Source organism: Schistocerca americana, chromosome 2 (genome assembly GCF_021461395.2).
Source record: "Schistocerca americana isolate TAMUIC-IGC-003095 chromosome 2, iqSchAmer2.1, whole genome shotgun sequence".
In the NCBI taxonomy this organism is placed as follows: Eukaryota; Metazoa; Arthropoda; class Insecta; order Orthoptera; family Acrididae; genus Schistocerca; species Schistocerca americana.
In genome coordinates, this window is record NC_060120.1 from 534,106,287 (window position 1) to 534,122,998 (window position 16,712).

Sequence of the window (16,712 nt, forward strand, 5' to 3'; positions counted from 1 at the left end):
GATAATATGGAGATGGTTTTGTCTGAAGGTTCATTGTCTGTACTTCTATCATAATGGCACAATTTATTATTGCCTTCACCTCAGTTTCAAGCACAAAGTTATTCCTTCCTTTTTTTCAGTTTTTGTGAATATGAATCTGCTTGAGCCAAAGTATACTATTTAACTGTTTCTGCCAGTGATTGAAATCTTATCCTTTTCCTAATGTTCTAAGCCTTTGATTTTGTTTGTGTTAATAAATGCAGGTGAGTAGCCACTTTCTTTCATATGAATTTATAAGATAGTATTTGAAACTTCATGGCAGATTAAAACTGTGTGCCAGACCAAGACTTGAACTCGAGACCAGGAGAGCTTATGTGAAGTTTGGAAGGTAGGAGATGAGGTACTGGCAAAAGTAAAGCTGTGAGGATGGGATGTGAGTCATGCTTGGCTAGCTCAGATGGTAGAGCACTTGCCCCGTGAAAGGCATAGGTCCCGAGTTCAAGTCTTGGTCCAGCACACAGTTTTAATCTGCCAGGAAGTTTCATATCAGTGCACACTCTACTGCAGAGTGAAAATCTCATTCTGGAAATATCCCCCAGGCAGAATATCCTTTCTTCCAGGAGTGCTAGTTCTGCAAGTTTCACAAGAGATCTTCTGTGAAGTTTGGAAGGTAGGAGACGAGGTACTGGCAGAAGTAAAGCTGTGAGGAAGGGGCATGAGTCATCCTTGGGTAGCTCAAATGGTAGAGCACTTGCTTGCTAAAGGCATAGGCCCCGAGTTCAAGTCTTGGTCCGTCACACAGGAAGTTTCATATTGGCGCATGCTCCACTGCAGTGTGAAAATCTCATTTTGGAAGATAGTATTTATTTGTAAAAAGTGGTTGGTCAATGAAGTGGTGAATAACTTTTACAAAGGTACTATTTCAGAACACAAAAACTTTTTCTTTCATAAGTACTATACTATGCAGTTCATCTATTATTTTATATGTTAAGATTATATTGCCTGTAAGATCCGTTAATGCAGTTTAATGCTGACCAATAATGGAAGAAACAGTGTAGAAATTTTAAGTACTGCTTAATGCGTATCTTTCTTATGCATACTCCCACAGCTTGTAGTGACTGTAGATATGAGCTGATTCTGTTGTTTTCACCAAGTGTGGATCAATAGAGAATCCAACCTGTATATGACTGAAGTCTTTATTAATTGCTGGATGTTTTCATGTTCAGAATTTATTTTCAAGGGCATTTTTATTGTCACTTAGTGTCAAACAGACAACATCTTTATTTACTTTTAGTGGATGTGCTGGACTTGTGGCTGCTACTATGGGCACACCAGCTGATGTTGTAAAGACACGTATCATGAATCAACCTACAGATGCAAGTGGAAAGTAAGTATATGATTATATTTCATTTACTATTATATATAATCATCATAATATTGTTGTCCCTGCACAATGTTATAATCATAATATCTCCTAACTTTTGTGATGTACTTTATCTGTAACATCTGCCTTTGTGGTGGTCTAAAAGATGGGCCCCTCAAGTAAAGGAGATAATACTTTATGCCAACTATAAAGGAAGAGCTGTTAGAAATACAACATGGGGTTGCCACTGTAACTGTTAAGTGATTCTACATCAATGTTGCAGAGTCAGCTGGATTGTTCAGTGTCCAGGAATACACATAAATTACCCTAATTGTTTTAAAACTTTTTGTGGCCCATTTTGCTGCTGTCTGTTCGTGGTAAGAGAACTTATTGTTTTTACATTTCACTCTGAAAGCTGATTTTCCAGAATGCAATTCTGTTTTTGGGATTTACTTTTGTGCCTGAGTATCAAACAAAGAAAACTTTTATGAAAGGTTTGTAGGAACATTAAAAATTTCTGAAATGGGGCTGTATTTCTCACGTATTAGAGATCTTGGAGTAAGTACTGTTCCAAGCTACCTCCTATAAAACTTGGCTCCATGCAGTGGTCTTCTTTTGCTTTCATTCGTAAATTCATTTATTCATTCTCATATTGTATTCTGTAAAACCCATCATGAAGGAGAGGCTTTAAGAATGTGGAATGATTCAGGTTATGCATAACAGACAGAAGCACCCTTTGCAGACTACTTCTGTAAAGTACATTAATGACAAATTATGACTGGTATTAATCTACACATACTGATAGTTGTGGGTGTTGCTTCTAAATTACTTTATATAAATTTATTCTCTCTGCTCAAAATGACTTTTGTACAGAGGCAAAATAAAAAATCTATTAAACAGATGCTCTTTAGTTACCAGGGGGATGTTAACCAGCACAATTACCTCACTTTTAACTTTGTCTGGAGTAATATGTCATTTTAAACAACACTTTGCACTATTTATTCGGTAATCTATTTCCCCTCCTTACTATCACACAGTGGAAGTACACAGAGTAATATAACTTATCCACTGGCTAAAGTTGACAGTAAACAAATGGAAACATAAGGAAAAGGGTCATCACTCACATAGTCAACAGTCTGAAGTGGAAGGCACATATGAGCACAATGTATACCATCAAAAAGAAAGTACAAAATCTATTCACCTGTGAAGAATGTAAGTTAGCGAAATAGTAATTGCTATAATATTTTCTTACTTACATCATGGTACAGCACTGTAGTACTTTCAAATAATATGTTTTGTGCTATAGCGTACCTTGATGCAGAGTGGGCAACCACAAACCAAGATGGCACAAGCGAGTGAAGAAGATGGCGAGGGCACCCTGGAGGCACCAGAGAAAGGCAGTTGCAATTGCAACAAGTTTTTTTATTGTCACATATGTACTGGTTGATTGACCGAGTCAGTGGCAGCTGGCCTCTGAACTCTGCTGGGCTGGCTGCTTGCACACACCACAATGCTGATGCAGTCATTTCACCGAGAACTGGTGGACTCATTACGTATGCTGACCTTTCATTGTCTGCACCAGCAGTGTCTTGTATCTGCTACTGTCCCAGGCACTTCCTGGGTGCATCATAGTGGCGGATGCCCAACATGCTGAGACACCTGCCTGTCCAGCAATGTCAAATGATGGCTGATGTGCATGGTAGTGTGCATTGGTGATAATAGTAGTAATAATAATAACAATAAAAGGGCAGGTATAGAAAGAATTTACATGTGTACAAAATAGATGTTTTCTGATAAAGTTAGTTATGGGAAAAGAAAATTTAAGGAGACTGCACCAGCTATGAATACAGACTGCACCAGCTACGAATACTGGGAAATAAGGAAGATCTGGTCAGAAACAAGGTTGCACAACAAGGGAGGCCAAGATTTCGGCCCTAGAACTAGTGCCAAAGCACCCAGCCTTGCTTCCTATTTCCCCCTCTGCCAAGACACGCTGTCTGAGTGTAAGGAGGGAGAACAAGGGAAGACTGTGAATGCACTGCATTTAAATGACAGTGCAGTCACACAGTGTACTATTTGATTTTATGTTTCACATTTCTCAACAATATAGGTAACAAACAAAACAAATTTTCAGTATTATTTAATTATCTTTGGTGTGCTGAAGACATAATATAATTTTTATCTGCTACAAATTGTTGACATACGGACATACACAGACAATTTCACAGAATTTTGGACTCAATTTGCCACATGATTGTGACATTTACTGTCATAATCAAACAAAGGTCTTTCACACAAAAATATTGATTGAAATGTTATAGTACTTCTGCAGCCTCAATATGGAAACCTGGAAAGTCTTCCTAAGGAAAGCAATGTAGATGTCCTGAACAGTTTTAATGAAAAAAGATTTGTCATGGAAACTGAAATTATCTTGAAGGCCAGCCAGTTAGATCTGCACATGCATGGGGACTCAAATGGTCTTGGGACAGATGTAAGATTGACAATGTCCTCAAAATCTTTATAAAACTGTCATTGTAATTCCTTCAAGGAAACAATGAATTATTCAAACCTTGTGTTTTCTTTAATGCCAATGAGCATAGGGAACTGGGCTGTCTTTCGCAGAATGTGTCCCTTCTACAATACAGTTTTCTATTTAAATGCATCCCTATCAAATCAGATAGAAGTTACCATTGCAGTGTTACGTGGCTTTATGCTTAATTACAGACTTACTATTTTATCAACTGATTTGTTTTCACCACGTTTATGTCCTTCTTCGTTGCTGAGCGATGTATCACTTTTTGTTCTGATGCCGAAACTCTTCCTTTCCTATATCTTTACTACTTTATATCTATATAAATGATGAACTATTGGTTTTGCCGTTTAACAACTTTTTAATAACTTTGGAAGTATTACAGGCATTGGGTCCCATGTAAAGTGTCACCCGCCTATACGTTTTACATGAACCTATCAAGACTCGATCGATCTGTTTACAAAGAGAAAGCACAATATCTCTTCCTTTGACGTTGTCCAACAATGACCTAGGAGGCTCGATGCCCTCACAGCCCAGGCTCTTCCATGGCTCGCGGTAGTTTGCAACATTCATTTTATTCCGCTGCAGAGTGAAAATCTCATTCTGGAAACATCTCCCAGGCTGTGGCTAAGCCATGTCTCCGCAGTATCCTTTCTTTCAGGAGTGCTAGTTCTGCAAGGTTCGCAGGAGAGCTTCTGTAAAGTTTGGAAGGTAGGAGACGGATACTGGCAGAAGTAAAGCTGTGAGTACCGGGCGTGAGTTGTGCTTCGGTAGCTCAGATGTTAGAGCACTTGCCCGCGAAAGGCAAAGGTCCTGAGTTCGAGTCCCAGTCGGGCACACAGTTTTAATCTGCCAGGGAGTTTCATATCAGCACACACTCCGCTGCAGAGTGAAAATCTCATTCTTCATTTTATTTCTTGCCCACTTGCCGCTATGTCGAACTTTTGTGGTGATCATTGGGCAACATCTTCCATGTTATCTGCAACATAAATAAACTTTCTTCCCACAGTATTTCTGAAAACCCAAAAACAAACTTAAAGAACATAATAATAATAATAATAATAACTGTTCTTACAATTATTCGTATAAGTCTTGGTCGATTTAATGAGGGGTGGGACAGGCCTAAGCCTTCTAACAGCACACCATGCAGTCTCTAAAGAAGTTACCATGCAGTCTCTTACTGTGGGCAGTATGCAGTCAAGTCCACTTAAAATGTGAAGTCTGCACTCCGTTCCAGATGCCCTACGTTTCGTTCCTGAACTCCTTTTTCCTTCATAAATTCAACAATAGTGAGCTTTAAATTGAAAAATCATTCCAGGCATGCCCCTGACTTAACCAATGTACATTGTAGTAATATACAGGGTGTCTCACCTAACTCTGCCACCTCAAATATCCCTGGAACAACAGTATATTCAAAAACAGTTTTCACCAGCATGAACGTATGGCAGGGGCTTAGGAAACCAAATACTATGTGAAATTTTAAAATGTAAACAAATACCATTTTCAACACAAACTTGTGTATTTTTAAATGGACACCCCCTATAATTTTATATGCAATCAATAGCATGAAAAATCCCAAAAATAATGGTGTTGGTAGCATCACAATACGTCAATTACATCCAGAGAAATTGTGAAGCGAAGTTGATGTTTGAAATAAATGAATCAAAGAGCTAGCGCAAATCTTGAGACTCAAGTGTGCACCTCACACTGCCTGTGTTAGGGGCTTACACAATGGGAAGGTATGCACAGTCCACAAAAATAAACAAGTAACACATCCAATGCAAAGTTACGTTTTTCAAATTGTAAATGTATGTTTACTCTAGTGAAATGACAACTAGAGCTACAATTAGAGATAACACATTTGAAATCACTTTGCTAAACACATTTACTAGTGCCCTGTCACCCACAGAAACTGTATTGTTGTGCATTACAGCCAGCATAGGAAACACACTCACATCTTGACCAATGAAACTGTGTCACGTCAACATATGTTCAAAGTGCCCTTCGTTTGCATCAATACACATTTGCAGATGGGTAACAAGAGAGCGTTGCACAGATTGCAGGGTTTCTACAGATATTGCTGCACGTGCCACAGTAATACAATGTTGCATATGCTCTACTGTCACTGGGGGTCTTGATACACTGCCTTTGACTGTGCTCCAGAGACAGAAGTCTAATGGCGTCAAGTCGGGGGACCGTGCTGAGCATCGCACAGTACCTCCCCGCCCCACCCACGTATTTGGAAATGTCACATCTAGAATGTCTCTGACAACTTTTGCATCATGTGCAGGACATCCATCATGCTGGAACCACATTGATAGACAAGTTTCCAATCCCAGATCCTCCATGAGGAGCACTAGTGTGTGTTGAAGAAATGCATATTGCTGTCCATTCAATGTTCCACAGCAAAAATAGGGACCTACATTACAGTTAGCAATGATACCGCACCAAACATTGACACTCCACTGTCATTGATGAGCAACTTGGCGAACCCAGTGGGGATTTTGCATGCACCAGTAGTGCGTGTTCTGCAGATTCACATTACATTTGTAAATGAAGCCTCGTCCGTAAACAACGTATTGCTTAGGAATACTGGATTACCTTGCAACTGTTCAAAGGGAAAATGACAGAATGCAATGCAGGATTCAAAGTCATTCCCATACAGTTCTTGGTACAGTGAGATATGGAATGGGTGAAACCAATGCCGATACAAGATTCTGCACACACTACTGTGGCTTATTCCTACACCTCATGCAATTTTGTTTCCATTGCCAGTCGCTGGCATTGTACGTTGACATTTTGTGGGAGCCCAGCTTCCTGTTTCCCTGAGTGTCTTGCAGATGTTGCCAATGGTTCGATGTGACAGACCCAGCTGATTTGGGTAGCTTTCAGCATACAGTGTCACAGCTGTGGTTGCATTTCTGTGACATTCGCCATAAATTAAAATAATATCTAGTTTTTCTTCATTACTGAAAGCTGGTGTATTGACTAGATGATGGCAAATGTAATGAGCCACAAGAAAACAGGTTTTAATGTAGCAACATATGTGAATTATGTTATAGTATGAGAGCAGTTCAGCAGACCAGATTAGGAGACACTTGTACACTGAAGGTAGAGCGTGCCATGGTGATATTGGTATGTTTACAGCAGGATACAGGCACCAGTGCAGGCAACCCCTGCTCTGAGCACAGTGCTACATGTGATGCATTACGTCAGAAACTGTGACACTGTTGCTATCCTTTACAAGCCACATATTTCAGAACTTATGAGGTTTAGACACATGAAACCAAGTGTGTTACCACTAATTGTACCTCTAGTTGTCATTTTGCAACAATAAACAATATGCGCAGGACATCCATCATTCTGATACTGCATTATTTGACACATTATAAGAGGTGGACCAGGTCAAGTAAGGTGCAGCTCAAGAAGGGGCTAAATTATCCCCCTTTAGGAGTACCATCAATGAAATGTTGTCATACAATACCACACTATACATTAACATTCCACTGATGTAGCACATCAATCACATCATGATTACCGGCAACGAAGGGCGTACCCAGGATCTGAAATGGGGGGGGGGGGGGGGGGGGGGGGCAGGTCATACTAGTCTCAAGAAACAAGGACTCGAGACAACATACAGTACTTCTTATTAAATAAAACAGTAAACCAGTGAAAAACTGCTTTTAATAAACATTTTAAATGCAAGAATGCCCTTGTACAATCTGAGAAAACATGCAGCATTTCTTATTAAATAAAACAGTAAACTAGTAAAAAATTGCGAATATCTTCTAGGGGGGGCAGGGGCAGCTGCGCCCCCTACCCCTCACTGGGTACGCCCATGCCAGCAACGTGAGGTGCACGCTTGAATCTCAGGATGTGCACTAGTGTGCACTTCATTTATTTCAAGCATCAACTTTACTTTGCAACTTCTCAAGATGTTGTTGTTGTTGTGGTCTTCAGTCCTGAGACTGGTTTGATGCAGCTCTCCATGCTACTCTATCCTGTGCAAACTTCTTCATCTCCCAGTACCTACTGCAGCCTACATCCTTCTGAGTCTGCTTAGTGTATTCATCTTTTGGTCTCCCTCTATGATTTTTACCCTCCACGTTGCCCTCCAGTACTAAATTGGTGATCCCTTGATGCCTCAGAACATGTCCTACCAACCGATCCCTTTTTCTAGTCAAGTTGTACCACAAACTCCTCTTCTCCCAAATTCTATTCAATACGTCCTCAGTAGTAATGTGATCTACCCATGTAATCTTCAGCATTCTTCTGTAGCCCCACATTTCGAAAGCTTCTATGCCCAGGATGTAAGTGACATATTGCGATGCAACCAACACCATTATTTTTGTGATTTTTCATGCTATTGTTTGCATACAAAATAATAGGGGTTGTTCATTTAAAAATACACAAGTTTGTGTTGAAAATAGCATTTGTTTATATTTTAAAATTTCGCGTAGATGTAGATGTAGATGTAGATGTAAATGTAGATGTAGTATTTGGTTTCCTAAGCCCCTGCCATACATTCATGCTGGTGAAAACTGTTTTTGAATAGCTATTGTTGTTCCAGAGATATTTGAGGTGGCAGAGTTAGGGTGAGACACCATGCATAAAGTCTCCATACTCTTCATTCAGTTCCATTGAAAACTGTTGCAGCTGACATGGGCCTTCAGAAATTTTACTGTTCATACGACCGATTTCTTCATGTGCTCCACACCTGCAAATTTAGTGCAAATTGCTTTTTTGATGTGTGAAACACTGAATCCCATCTGTTGATTGTTGTAAATTTCTGCTCTTTCATTGTCAACTAAACCTTTAAATTTTTTTCTGCATGGTATTGTAATGTCATTTTGTAGCAAATAGGCAATACCTCTTGCTTGTGTGAACTGAGAATTCTCATCCCTCTCTTTTGTCATTCCCATTCATTTTAAAAGATTGCTGTGCTAGATCACCAGACTGCCTCTCTTTGTGAAATCCAAGCAAAGCCAAGTGAAAGACTGGGCCTTGGCTTGTCCGTGGTCCACCCACTGCATATGTGTAGTTCGGCATGTCATGGCCGTCCCTGATGTACAGGGATAACAAGAGTTTACCAGAGATGGTAATATTTATTGTTGCTTTAGTAGATATTTTATTAACTTTCTTTTGAATTTGGAGATGTTATTCAGTTATCTAATATAATGTGAATGAGTATTTCAGAGTGAGGTTCCTCCTGCTGAGAGTGACTTAGAGAAAGTGACTGAACAATGGAGTGGGAAAGAGAGACTTTTGATCTGATGAAAATGGGGGTTTCTGTCATGTTGTTCAGACAAGAGCAGTGAGGTCAAGGAGAGAGATAGGGGACAGTGTACGTTGATAAGACAGAAGACAGAGGGTGTGGAAATCTGTGCTTGTCTGCATGCAACCAGTGTAGCTGTGCATATGATGGTGAAATACAATCAGAGAGTCAAATGTCACAGATATAATGACATAGCCATAGTTCCAGGCACCTTGAGCTTTTCTGTGAAAAGCCTTGCAGGATAAAATTGCTGTAATCAGTAATGGAAAGTGTAAGTATTTATACAAGTTTCTTTTTCAGGTCAAGAAGGAAGAGCATTTTATATTTTTGTAGGGCACAGAGAGTTGCTGATGCCTTCTTGCACAGTACAGTTACATGCTCAGTCCAATTTAGATTTTCATCTATTATTTCTCCTAGATTCTTTGGTGAAGGAGAGCATTGATATTTGTCCCATTTAGGGTTAAAGATGGCAGGGGTTCCTGATAATTTGGGCTAATGAGCCTAAGATGACCAACCAATACAGCTTGTGTTTTGGATGTGTTGATCTTTAACCCTGTATCTTGCAACCATTTTAATAGTGTACATAGGTTGGCACTGAGATTCTCAATAACTGTTTTCATATTTATTGGTTTTGCACTTATTGCTAGATACAACTGGAGGTCATCAGCGTACATGTGGTATTTACAGTAGGAAAAAGCTTATGACACATCATTGACATACAGTGAAAAAGGGTGTAGGATGTAATACAAAACCTTGATGGATGTGTTATACTACCTGCCTCCATTGTGACTTCATGGTGTCAGACATGATGCATTGCAGATGAGATGCCAGTTATGTGCAAAACTACTGCACTGCACTTGGTGAGAAATTTAGGCTGCTAAGTTTGACAAGTAAAATGTTGAAATCGACAGTCCTGTAGTCTAAGAAGCACATGATAGTCACATTTTATGCATGGAAACTTCAGGTCATCTGTTATCTTTAATGAGGCAAAAGTGGTGCTGCAATGTTTACAGAAACCTGTTTGTATCTGTCCAGTAGGTTGTTTGTGGTTAGATAAATTGTTAGTTTCTCATGGAATATATATTTTAAGGGCTTGGACAGTTAAGGAAGAATGCAAATATTTTGCCAATCAGAGGGTGCAATGACAATATCCTTTTCAGATAGTGGCTTCACTAATTCCTGTTCCCTGTCTCTGGGAAAACACTTCTGGTTGAGGAGTGGCTGAAGTTATGTGTTGTAGTGGATGGCAATAGTGAGTCAGTAATAACCATCATTTGGACTGTGGTGCCATCATGTCCAGTAGATGCTGATCTGATATGCATGATGGCTTTTTTCATCATATTGCAAGTACTGTGGCTACAACTATTAAGCCCCATGAGTTGCTGATTCATTTGTGGCTCAGTTGTGGTTGTAGGTAATGTAAAGTACTGGTGCACTTCTTCAGCTGGGACAGTTGGATCAGCTGCAGCTTTTACTTTGCCTACACCAGATCACATAGGTTTTTCCAAAGAACAGCTCTTTTCCTGTTCTGCTTGTAAACTGTCTGGTTTTTAGGTGTGGGGCACTGTTTTTATGCCCAATATGCAGCTCTGAGATTCATGAGCTATTTTAGTTGTTCAGTTAGCCAAGGTCCAGGTTTCTGTCTTACTTTGCTAGTCTTTGAGTGAGGATATTTGTCATATAGTTGTTTAAGTTTGTTAGTAAATCCATGAAGTTTTTGCTCATGTCTGAGCAGGAATAGAAGATGTCCCTCAGACTATTTCTTGCATCTCAGTTGCAAGTTCAGATAGATTAATGTGACTGAAGTCTCAATATGAAGTCTCAATATGTACTGAGCAGTGGTTTTTTCTGGGAGGTGCTAGTACATGCACAATAGTACCAAAAGCAAGATCAACAGAATAAAAACAGAGTGTACTATTAATGAGCAGCCTTCTTGACCAGTTTCATACCCTATCCTCAGTTTCTTTTAATGATTTGTTCAGAGCACAGACCTTGCTCGCATTCACCTCCAGAGTTTGCAGTATTTTTTCAGTCACAGCAGCAGTAACAGCACCAGTGATGGAGTGGACAACAAGCCCCAGCATGCGCTGTGCTTGTAGAGTAGCCACAACTTCTGGTGTTGGCCTGACCCCACCATTCTTGACACACAAACACAAATAAAAAAACATTTAGACACACCACTGTCTCAACACTTCTCACTACATTGCATGCTTAAATCCAAACCATATTCCTTGCTCTGTGGAAAACAAATTATGAGAACAGTTACCTGTAACACTAACATATTACTTCTTACCATAACTTCTCACACCTGAGTGGTTGATCGTAATGACTACTACGCACTGAAACAATAACTAAACCTAGTTTCACCTCCACAATCATTACTCATGGCTAACATGTTATATACTACTAGATAATGAGCCATACTTCTTACCCGTGAGACTCACATTTCCCACATCAACCATGTGAAAACTAACATTACATTTACACCTCCTCAAAATACCATCTACATTTACCTGTCACACACTGAACTTACAACTACAATATCCACTGACTTTCCATGTCATAGCTGGTGGTGGGGGGGAGGGGGCTAGGAAGACGGCACTCACTGCACCATGTGTTGATGAAACTGCATCCCTACATTACTGAGATAGGCTCAAAGATCCGACTCCTCCAAATTATAGTGTCCCCTGGTGCAGGGTGGGTTGGCTATGAGCCAGGATTGTGTGAGCAGGTAATTGAAGCTAGGTAGGAGCCCAGGCTCCAGAGAAAAGCAACTGCAAATGTAACAAGTTCTTTTATTGACCTATCTGTACTGCTTGATATACCGGGACAGTGGCCGACTGGCCACTGAATTCTGCTGGACTGGCTGACCTGGTTATTCCACTGATCTCTGGCAAACTCATTACATAAGCAGCCATGCCGTGTCCATACCAAGGGCATGTTTTTGAGGATCCTGTACCTCCCATGGTCCCGAGTGCTGCCTAGCTGTGTCACATCAGTGGGTTCCCAGCACAATTACAAGGGAACCTCCCCATCGCACCCTTCTCAGATTTAGTTATAAGTTGGCACAGTGGATAGGCCTTGAAAAACTGAACACAGATCAATTGAGAAAACAGGAAGAAGTTGTGTGGAACTGTGAAAAAATAAGCAAAATATACAAACTAAGTAATTCATGGGAAGATATGCAATATCAAGGACACTGGGAACGCAGGAGCGCCGTGGTCTCGTGGTAACGTGAGCAGCTGTGGAACGAAAGACCCTTGGTTCAAATCTTCCATCGGGTGAAAAGTTTAATTTTTTATTTTCAGTTTATGTGACAAACTCTTATGTTTTCATCACTTTTTTGGGAGTGATTATGACATCCACAAGAGAACCTAAATCGGGCAAGGTAGAAGAATCTTTTTACCCATTTGCCAAGTGTACAAGTTAGGTGGGTCGACAACATATTCCTGTCATGTGACCCACATGCCGTCACCAGTGTCGTATAGAATATATCAGATGTGTTTTTCTGTGGAGGAATCGGTTGACCTATGACCTTGCGATCAAATGTTTTCGGTTCCCATTGGAGAGGCATGTCCTTTCGTCTACTAATCGCACGGTTTTGCGGTGCGGTCGCAAAACACAGACACTAAACTTATTACAGTGAACAGAGACGTCAATGAATGAACAGACAGATAATAACTATGCAAAAATAAAGAAAGTAAAATTTTCACTCGAGGGAAGAATTGAACCAAGGACCTCTCGTTCTGCAGCTGCTCACGCTACCACGGGACCACGGCGCTCCTGAGCTCCCTTTCTCCGTGATGTTGCATATATTGCACATGGACTACTCAGTTTGTATATTTTGCTTATTTTTTAACAGTTCCACACAACTTCTTCCTCTTTTGTCAATTGATCTGTGTTCAGTTTATCAAGGCCTATCCACTGTGCCAACTTATAACTAAATCTGAGGGGGGTGCGATGGGGAGGTTCCCTTGTTAGATGTGTGTCAGGTAATAGTAGATGCCAGCTCGTGTGTATGGGTTGTGACCTGCTGCCCCCTGGGCAGGAATTGGCCATGCTGCTGGAGATGACTCAGGATGACCAGCTGCACTGTAATACTATGTCTGGGGAGGGATTTAGAGCATAGAGTTGTTACCCTGCTGTGGCCTCAAACTGGTGAGTCCCACTGGCATGTACATGTCGCATCCTCATCTGGCACAGCCCTACTGTCCTTATTGCACTGCAAGACTCAGAATAATTCTATTAAAAATGAATGACACACTTGTGCATATGCATGTATCCTAAAACACTACTGCCAGTGTTAGTGTGGGAATAGTCCTTGCCCCTTGCTGTGCTAGTCTGTGCAGTACAGTTGAGTTCACTGATTCAACAAGCTTACTTGGCTCATAACATTGCAACAACCTTATTGAACGTCATCCTATGCTTGCCTCCTGTAAGCACTACTGCAATACATTTCTCAGGCTCACACTAATATGCTCATATATGGTCATTACACTACAGTACAATTGTTGATTAAAAACTGCATCATTATTACTTTTCTTTTATTGGGGTTGCCGGCAGGTGTAATGCTGCTCAGGCAGAAGTACACTGCAAAGAGCAATATCTTGTCAAGAACTCACCTTCCTGATGAATGTTTTCTCTTCTTGTTGTTGTACTTCGGGAAACAGAAAATTTCAACCAATGCAACACATTCATTGTAGAACTTGCACAGATAAAGCTACCAAAGTTACTGTTCCCACCTATGTTACACTGACTCACATACGAGCACATGATAGCTTGAACAAGAGATTGGTATTTCTGAAATCAATACTCAAGAATGATAACTGGTATTCCTGAAACCAGTATTCAAGAATGATAATCCTAAATCACAAGATGACTATAGGCTGATTAGCATATTATCTGCAGCACTGGATTACATTGTTCATGAACAGCTGACTGATTACCTGAAAACTTATAACTTCCATGATAGATATCAGTCAGGCTTCTAAAAACTCCATAGTACAACTACTACATAAATCAAAGTGACTGGCAACATCAAACACACCATGGACAGACAAGAAGTGACCAGTGTGCTTGATTTCAACAAGGCTTTTGATGTGGTTAATAATATATTAATTATTAAAATGAAAAAACTGAATTTCTCAAACAGTATAATACTGCAGTTTGACAGCTACCTAAAAATCACATGTCAATAGGTCACTTTGGATTGGAGAAGTCATCATGGAAAAATGTGCTCTCTGGAGTTCCAGTGTTTTATCCTTGTTCCATTGCCTTTCTCACTGTGCATGAATGATTTTTCACCTGTACTTTACTCTTGTAACTACCACTTATAAGCTGATGACATCCAGTTGCACATAAGTGCCAATCTTAAGATCATTGCTTCCGCTTATCAGATATAAAGGAAAGTCTTTGTTCTGTAAACTGATGGGCTAAAAACTGACATTTAAACTATGTCATCCTAATGCCTCACCAGAAGTTGATCAGCAGATATTTTCATGAAACAGTTTCTCCAGTGTTTCTCATTTCTAAAAATAGTTAAAGGCCTTGGCATAATCTTGTATGAGCATCTAAATTGGGCAGAACAAACTGCTGCAGCTTGCAAGAAATCTCTGTCCTGCTTATGTACAATCCAAAAATTTAGAGAAATATTTACATCTTAAATCAAACAAAAAATAGTCCAGTCTTTTGACCTGTCAAATCTTTACTTCTGTGGTGTAGTTCAGTGTGACACAAATAGTGAAAACGCCAGATGACTCAAACTAGTGATGAATCTTGTAAGGTATGTGTGCAACATTCAGTTGTTTGATCATATTGTCATGTAGAAGAAGGTGTAATTAGATAAATGATGTACTCTAACCAAATATGGAAATTAAAATTTTACAGTTCAGATGAGTTTTGAACTCATGACCCTCCATGTAACAGTCTAGTATCATAACCACTACACCACAGTGACTGTGATACTCAGCTTCTTCTACAAAATTGCTCCCTCCTTAAGAGAACAGCGTCTCAGTGCTACATCCTTCTAGTCCAGAAGTGAGTCATCAGTCCTTCATACTCCGACTTCTGATGACTGATGTTCACTCTGGCGGTGATCTTCGTAGAACTTCCTTAGCCGTTTGTTCTTCATCACCTGTCTGCTTATTGCCTGTTACTGGATCTTTGAATTTACACTGGGTTGCAGGATCCTTATAGGGCTTCATTCGAAGGATGCGGACCGTATCTCCGATCTTTCATCGTCTTGCGTCGAGGTTGAAATCTTCAACTTCATAAGTAACATCAGAAAACTGTTTTACAACCTTATAAGGTCCAAAGTAGCTCCTGAGGAGCTTCTCAGAGAGACCAACCTTCTGAACAGGAGTGAAGATCCTGATGAGGTCACCAGGCGTCATACCTTCGGCGATCTTTTTCTTGAGCCTGCGGCATGCAGAGTCGAGCTAACTGCCAAGCTTCCTCAGCTCTGGTTAACACCTGGCTGATGTAGTTGTTGTCCACATCATCAGGATGTGACGGAAACACAATATCCATGTTGTAGTCGCCTCACATACATTCTCCAGGAAAAATGGCATATATCCTGTGGTGTCTTGTTTGGTGGTGTTGTAGGCAAACATCACAAAAGGTAGCACCTCATCCCAGTTGCTCTGCTCAACATTGACAAACATTGATAGCATGTCGGCCAAGGTCTTATTAAGGCTTCAGTAAGCCCGTTAGTTTGCGGATGGTAGGCAGTCATCATGTGATGAGTAATGTTGCACCAACAGTTTATCTCTGTCACAAGATTTGATTGGAAAACTTTCCCTCAATCCATAATTAATGACCTTGGGGCACTGTGTTTTAATACAATGTCTTCCACAATGAATTTGGCTACCTTGAATGCTTCTGCTGTTTTCACGGCTTTTGTAATGGCATAGCATGGCAGATAATCAGTGCAAACAATAATCCATCTATTGCCACTAGCACATGTTGTCCCTCTGGCACTCTCGACAGTGCGACATATAGCGATGGACACTCCTAAATAAACCTGGCCAGAAAAATCTCTTGCGGATCCTATTGTATGTCTTAATTAATCCAAAATGTCTGCCCTCAGGTGTATCATGGAATTTCTGTAGAACATATAAGCGCATGTGTTTAGGAATCACTGGTAGCCATCTCTTTCCAAACGGATCAGTTTTTCTTGCAAAGTAATACATAAACTACCTTAAATTGTCCTTTTGCATCCTCTGACTGATAAATGGCAAGCATAATTTGAGAAATCTTAGCATCCTTCTGCTTAGCAGAGAGATCCTAGAGTGCAGTGAGACAGTCACTATCTTCATCAAAGTCTTGATGGTCTTGCACTGGGTTTCTTGAGAGGCAGTTGGCATCTTGGTGTTTTCTTCCACTTTTGTACACTGTGGTAATGTCATACTCTTGAAGATGTAGTGCCCACCTGGCAAGTTGTCCTGTTGGATCCTTAAGATCTGTCAACCAACAAAGTGAATGATGGTCTGTAACAACTGTGAATGGCCTTCCATAGAGATACTGTCGAAATCTGCACAAGGCCCAGATCACAGCAAGGCATTCTC

At 40.3% G+C, this 16,712-nt stretch overlaps 1 protein-coding gene across 1 annotated transcript in view; it reads left to right on the forward strand.

The window, feature by feature from the left end:
* The window catches only part of LOC124593747 (mitochondrial uncoupling protein 4), a 431,970-nt gene that overhangs the window by 405,821 nt on the left and 9,437 nt on the right, over positions 1 to 16,712 (forward strand). Inside the window, exon 7 of the mRNA XM_047132083.1 lies at positions 1,274 to 1,366. Coding sequence (XP_046988039.1) covers positions 1,274 to 1,366 — 93 coding nt within the window. The remainder of the gene's footprint in view (positions 1 to 1,273; positions 1,367 to 16,712) is intronic.